A 7,500-nucleotide genomic window follows, 5' to 3' on the forward strand; every position below is an offset into this window, starting at 1 on the left:
TAAACATGCTCTCGTGCCCCATATATAAATGGGAAAGCTGGCCTATCTTGTCTATCACGATTTTTTTCCCCTTGTCTCTACAGATGAAAACATTACCAGTCTTTGTACTGTAGCTTGTGTTATGTTTGCTGGCGTCCGCCTCATGCACGTTAAAGAACACTTGTCTGCTGGCTGGAATGTTGTATTGTCAACCTTCTGGTTTAAGCACAATAAGTGAAATCCCTCCTACTTAAACTGACTTAGGACCAATGGAATGATAATTAATTTTGCAGACAAAATACCATGAAGTTTTTTTATATGTTATTGCATTCTGACATTTAAAAAACATCATGAAGAATAATATTAAATGCTTTGAGAGATCTGTTGGTTTCCTTACTTAGGTACCAGAAAATGGTTAGTTTCTGTCAACACTTGTTTCACAGCAAAGTTACAAGTTTTCGTAAGCATTTTGACACTTATTAAATCATGTCAGGGCCCGAAATTTTCTTCAAATTTTATCTTTTTTTCTAGCTATGTAGTGACATTTTCTGATTTGTCTTTAAATGTTGAACCAGTTTTAAAGCCAAAAACTGTTTTTACTCAATAGTCAGAGTGATCTTGCATGCATGAGCACCTGTAAGTTAATACCATCTTACAAAGACAGAAATATAAACCATGGGTTTGTGTCTGTAGTTGAGGGATACCAAAGAAAGCATATGTGTTTAGGTTTTGTAACATATACCGAAATTTACCATGAAGAAGATTTCCTGTACTTTCTTGAAACCATTGAATGTTTCCAAGCATTAATCTGGTTTCACTTAATGTGAAACTTCTTGAGCCATTCAGAATACCTGAAAAGTATTGTAGCTAATTGGAATGTCCTCAAATGACCTTAAAAATAGAAACAATTCTGATTGGATTAAAAAAAAAAAAAAAGATGATGGTGAAAGTGGCTTTTTGTAGCTTTAAGTCATTTATTGGAAGTTATTTGTCACTTCACCCTAAATCATTTCCCTGATTAGCCAAGTGAAACCAAACTGGTCTTTTCTGTCCTAGTCCTCCTTCTTGGAGCCTCTGCTTTTTCTTTATCTCCATCAAGCTGATAGGTAAACTATTTTCTGAGCAGAAGTTGCAGGTCACTTCATAAACCAGGCACTCTTCAAAGTTGTCATAAGCATATTACAGAAATACAGGCTACTAGACTGGGGTAGAGTACCTTATTAATATTTCATTTTGGTACAATATACTTGCATTAACTCTCTTAACACAGGTATCATATTGTTTCAAGTCAGAGAACCTGAAACATTGCAACAAAGATTAGGCTAAGAGCAAAGCCTTGAAAACTACAGCCATTAGTCCTGTCATCCCCTATAAAGTTAATGGGTTGGAAAAATGGTCAATCTTTGGACTAAAAGTTGATATTTAATTGAAAGAAAATGTTTTTTAATTGTAATGGGGATTTTGCATTAGCATGAACATGAAAAGGTACTAAAGGATCTAATGCAAGGTTATGTATTGATTTCCACCTTAAAGCTAGTGCAAAATGAAGAAATTTCATAAACAAACTCTCCTATTCAGCATCATGACTTCTTATTTGTTTTAAGGGCACAGTAAACAGACTTGAATGAAAAGAAGAAATAACAAAATATTCTCAGACAGCTTCTGCTGATGTATAGGACAAAAAGCCATGACACTGCTGTAAACCCTGATTGCTTCTGCACCAGAATTATCAAGATGTTATGTGTCACTTTCACATTTTCCAGGGTTATTTGGTTGAGGAAAGCAAGAGCATCTGTAAACCTGGCACTACACTGCCTTAATCAAAATGGTTTTACTGATCATGGATTATAACAAGAGACCTGACATAATGGATGTGCAAAGTCTGCCCAAAGAATTAGCATCACTATAGGCTAGATGGATGGACGTATTCAGGAAACGTAGTTTTTCTTGAAAAGGAAAATGCTTAAGCTAAATGAGTTTAAATTCCTATTATTAATAATACTTGGAACACTACATTGAACTTGGGAGATTTCATTTTCCTTTTAATACAAACTTATGTAAATCAGATTCTTTTAAATCCTATACAGTTTTCTTTAATAATAAGCCATTGTTTTGACATTCGACTTAATGCACTAATAAACAAAAATTTGTCAGGAGTGTTACCTACATACAATTTGCAAGTCAGTGTAAGTTACTTAATTTAAAACTGAAGGACAGAGAAAGCATTGCAAATACTTCATGAATAGTATTGCCATAATTCTATTATAAAAGTTATTGTAATACTGAGCGGTTATGGTCTGCTGTTAAGGTGCTTCTGTTATATACCCCGTAGTTTGCCATTTGTAAACAGATCTTTTGATGTTTCTGCCAACATCCTGGCAACAAAGCAGTGCAATTTCAAATGAGCTAATTAACTTAATTGTTGATGAAGCATGAAACAGTTCATTCACCCTGTTAGCTGCACCATGACAACATAAGAGTCTCAGCCCCTGAAGTTACTCATCTATATAAGCCTATCTGTAGCTTTCCATTAAGATCTATTGCATGCCAAATGAGTATGGCTCTTCTAACAAAGACCAGTCCATAATGTACATAGGTAGCAAATCAGTGTTGCTGTTGGAAGACTGAAATGAACACAGAAATACTAGTAAATACTGTGAAATAAAAAAAAGGAAAAATTGCAGAAACCCATTGCAGTTTGAAGCTGCAGATGAAAAGGAAAAGCTGTGTCACTTATTTCCTAAATGCTCTGATTTAGAAAATAGCTGGCTAAACCAAATGCTGAAAAAGCAATGACATCACTTTTCAGTCCTGAAAGGTGCAAACCCACCTGTACACTGTGGGCTTTTTCCATGTATCTTGTGCACATGCAAGAATAAAAGCAAAAAGCAAGTAAGAGTTAAATGGTCATGCTTAGGCCTTTGTGCTTTTTTATTTATACTATACACAGTAATTCCCACTTCACACAAACTGTCAGAATTTAAAATGTGCTTTTTCATACTCCTACTATCCAATATAAAATCTAAAGCATCTCTTCAAATTTTCTGAGGCTCCATTTCAGTAAAGGATAATAAGAGGATTAAACACTGTGCTGTTGAAAGGCCTGCAAAAGTGTTTGACATGAAAGAAAGGATAACAATTTGACCCTCTGCCAATAGCCTCGATTATCCAGTTGCTTGAAATACACACAAAAAAAATCTCTGATATGGTTTACAGTAAAACTTTGTTTGCCATCTTTGACTTTCCCTTGCCTTGAACAATTTTGTACCAATTAATAAAAATCCACCTACTTTAAAAATTGTCCAAAATCTTCACAAACGCTTTCACAGCCAGGCCATTTGCAAACTCCATGACCATAGAGAGTATGGGAGGCCCCAGTCTCCTCATGTGACGAGCTGCAGCAAAAGAATAAGGCATCAGATTCATCTCAAAAGCCATAATCGTTGGAGGCTGCTAGCGCCTGTCAGGTTACGATCAGTGACAAACAGGTCAAAACAGGTCAATTTAGCTCAGAGCAGTCAGAAAAATTTAATCGTTCTATTGAATAGTTCAACTGCCAAGGCTAGATGATGTTCCAATTAGAGAAGAAATAGAGCCAAAGATGACTGTTAATAAAGGATGAAAAACTAAGATGACTGTATAATACCATATGCTAATTATGCCATATGACCTTGGTGTAACATTTACCTATAAATAAAAAATACACTCAGAACTGATCAATTCTGAGTATATATATTGAAGACTGATGGTCAGAATTCCTGAACATTGTTCAAAATGTTCAAAAATATTTTGAATTTTCTGCTCAATGTGTATAAAAATAAAGTTGCGTCCATTAATAAATATTTTTGTTCACAGGCATTGCTTTCATTAACTATGTGGCTTCATAAAAATCTCTAGCTGTACTCCATGCCTTTTTCTGGAACCTCTGCAATTGTTTCATCCATGATGAGTTATCAAAGAAATTCTGGGAATTATTCTGTGGATGTAGGCGACATCCTGAAGCAAAGAACCATTCTGTGAGATACAACCACAAAAGTGATACTAACTAAAAGTATTACTACAAAGGTATTCAGATATTTAAATAATACAAAATAATGATTGAAAACTGTTCTCACAGTCATATGAGCATGAGAGACACTTAAATCATAGTCTCATAAGTATTAAAATAATTAAATGGAAAATGTATTTGAAAAGAAAATTACTTACAATTTAGGTTATATAGATACAATTAAATTTCATCTTATATTGAGATCATCTATATCTCACTACACTAATAGATTTACTGGTAAGTGTTACAGATACTACATACTCTTGTATTTAATCCATTACTTGAAATTAAGGAACAGTAAATAATATATGTCAGTGTGTCTTAAAAGGATTTTAACTTCATCCATATGGTGAAATTCCACTGTATTACACTAACAACATGGAAATTTGTAGGAAATATGTCAACTTCATCACTGTCAGACATAAGAGAAAATTTAGTGGTTCTTTTCACAAGAAACAAACAACATGAAAGATGCTTTAAAATACTGTTTTGAAGCACTTTTAATATAGAATCTTTGCACTGAATTACAACCTTGACAACTCATGTAGATGTACTTTGTCAATGAAACCAGGAGTGTGATTCAACAGTAAGGGCCTGACTGCCAGGTGTGTTAAACATGAATGAAACCATGCACCTACCAAAGTGCCCAGAAATGTGCATTTATACCAGCCCACTTGATTCTGTGATTAACTTTTACCCAAACTACCATATGTTCATGAGTTATAAAACCACATGCAGGTAATTTTGTTGGGTCTGCACTGGTAAACATCATTACTGAAAATTATGCCCTGTTGACAAACAATTCTGGAAAATCAGGTTTCCACGATCTCTTAAGTAACCTCTACTAAGTGCTATTTTTTGATTGGAAATCACGTGACTTAAGATGTTATACAACCACTTCACATCAAACGATAAGCACAGTTGAAATCTCATCAGAATTACCTGTCTCGCCTTGCATTTAGAACTGAAGACTGTCCATTCACTATGGAATGATGAGTTATTGGTGGTGATGCTTTGGAAGTGGTGGAGGAGGTAGTAGAGGAGGAATTGTTAGTAGTGAGGTCTAGCCCTCCATGTTTAATGCCATTGTCTTCCATACTGTGAACTCCAGTCACTTCTTTCCATAACTGCTGAATCTCAGCAGGACTTAAGCCAGCTATAAAATGAAAGAGAGCCCCACTAATATAACAAAATAAAGATTTTCATATAATGAGCTCAGTGTTATTAATGGATGAATGCCAACAATAAAGCTGATGCTGTTTTACCAGCACAACCAACATGTAGTAAAACATAAATTCATAAATCCATAAATTCATAAACATAAAACAAAAGAAAGCTTAAAACTGCCCTCTACTCCACTTGCAGCCTGGAAACTTGTAGTTTCCAGGATTCATCCTTGGTCACAAAAAGCATGTTGAATGTATTCATACATGTGTGTTAGGGTTGTCTGGCTCAAGCTTGCATAATGTCATGGAAACCAACAGTACAATATGCTTCTGCCTGAAGTAAAGACTTCAAAACACAGTCAAAAGAAGGGTTGTGAGCATTCTCTTATCTTGCCACTGAAGATGCAGCTAAGATAGGAAACCAGATTCTGAAAGATGAAGAGCTCATCAGAAATATATACACATTCTGTCACTACCAGACCTTGTAAGTTTGACGAATCACTTTGGAAAAATACTCGATTAAATGCAGAAAAGAATATGAAGCCCAGAGATCTGATCTTGTGATTTCAAAGCCAGGTTCTTCAGAATGACATGGTTTGTTCCAGAGGTATCTCAAAATCTGTCTTCTCTATTTCATCTCAACAACCGAAATTAGGTAACACATGGTCATGGTACCTAGATCTGCTGGAATGAAAAACATTCAAAATGCTGATGCTGTTTGAATCAAATTATTGTGCTTTTTTTTTTTTTTTAATTTAATGAAAGAGCTCGCATTTCTGATCCTGAAAGGTACTAGAAAGTACTGTTCATTCAGGTTGATAAGATACAGTAGAAAAATGTAAAGACTGTTTTTTATTGTTTGGCAAATCTATTTATTAGATAATGTGTTATTTTGAGAACATATAAACTCAGACTACTGAACGAGATCCAACAAAAAATTATGAAGAAAGCACAGGAAGTTCTTTAATTCTTCTCAGTAGCTATCTCACCATGATGTACTTAAAGCTATTAAAATAGTTTAGTAGTTATTTACAGAAATATTAATTTCTGGAGGAAGTATGGAAACAAAGCTTTACAAATTAATTTAACAAATTAATTTTTTAATTATGAAACCATTTTTTAGACTACTGCTTTGAGTCTTCTTCTTTACCTTAGATACCAACACCCACTGGCAAATTCAGCTAAGGAAAAAGTGAAAAAGAGTTGATTGCAAGTCCTAAAACTGGACTTTATACCATATTTGTTTAGAAAAACCCTAGGTTTTAAGGAAGCAAGCAAAGAAGCCAGGCTATAATTTATTGCATTAGAGTGATGGGTAACAGGAGTGATCGTAATACTGGTTGTAATTGTTTAATGAAGGTAAGTAATTACTACTGAGTTCATGAGGAATGCTCCAGCAACACTGCAAAAAACCTACTTTAGTGTTGTAAATAACAGTTACCTGCAAATGTAATCACAAATCAAAATGAAATAATGTATTCATTTAGGTGGCATGATATACAAAGTACATTATTTACTTCAAAGTCTTCCTCCCACTGTTAAAAAAATAAACTAATTCTGTATTGAAAAAAAAGACCAAACCCAAGAATAAAACCATCTGTTTAGGTAATCAGATATCGCATCTTCTAGTGAGAGGAATTTAATTTGAGATCATCAGACTCTGGGTCCTGTGTGAGCTGAGTAAGAGCTTCCCCACAAGCTGAGTGAATGCAGGAAGGCTGGGAGCAGCTGCAGCAATGGTCTCTCCCATGGGCTGGGATGTCTGGTCGTGCCCTAGCTCACCTAGGGTTGTTTTTAAAGCAGAAAGAAATTTCTCTGTAGGCTCAGGCTGGAATTTTACCACTTCTTCAGAGGACTCTGAAAGGCTGCCTTTTGGGATAAAAAGGATTACGGGCAGGCACTTAAAAAGTATAAATTTAATAAATGGATTTTTAATTAATTGTAAATTATGGCAATTTTGTGGTTTCCGTGTCTAAAAAAATCCAACTCTTTTTTTACTAGAGGCTTATGAAATGGCTGACAGACATTTCAGTCTGGATGTAAAAGTAGGGTAAGTCTTAAAGTTTCATAGGCTGTGACAATCCTTAAAATGCCCTCCCCACAATATATTTAAGGGGAAATATGTTTAAGGGGAAAGGATCAAAAAGAGGACCAACAGTGGAATGAAAATTACGATCTATAATAAAAAGGTGAAATACTGACTTCCTATGAAATTTACAAACACTAAGAATTTGGGGATTTTAATATTACTTTTGTAACTCTTTTAACCTCTACCTACTCTAAGTTTCAATAAATGTTTAATAAAAC

General features: G+C 34.6%; 1 protein-coding gene across 19 annotated transcripts in view; it reads right to left on the reverse strand.

Annotated features, from left to right (window-relative positions):
• The window catches only part of FOXP2 (forkhead box P2), a 404,157-nt gene that overhangs the window by 49,076 nt on the left and 347,581 nt on the right, over nt 1-7,500 (reverse strand). For all 19 annotated transcript variants that reach the window (XM_068189946.1, XM_068189934.1, XM_068189943.1 and 16 more), the window contains 2 exons: nt 4,970-5,183; nt 3,270-3,374 (listed from right to left, as the gene is read on the reverse strand). In XM_068189946.1, the coding sequence (XP_068046047.1) occupies nt 3,270-3,374; nt 4,970-5,183 (319 nt within the window). The remainder of the gene's footprint in view (nt 1-3,269; nt 3,375-4,969; nt 5,184-7,500) is intronic.

Source organism: Anomalospiza imberbis, chromosome 5 (assembly GCF_031753505.1).
Source record: "Anomalospiza imberbis isolate Cuckoo-Finch-1a 21T00152 chromosome 5, ASM3175350v1, whole genome shotgun sequence".
Lineage (NCBI taxonomy): Eukaryota > Metazoa > Chordata > Aves > Passeriformes > Viduidae > Anomalospiza > Anomalospiza imberbis.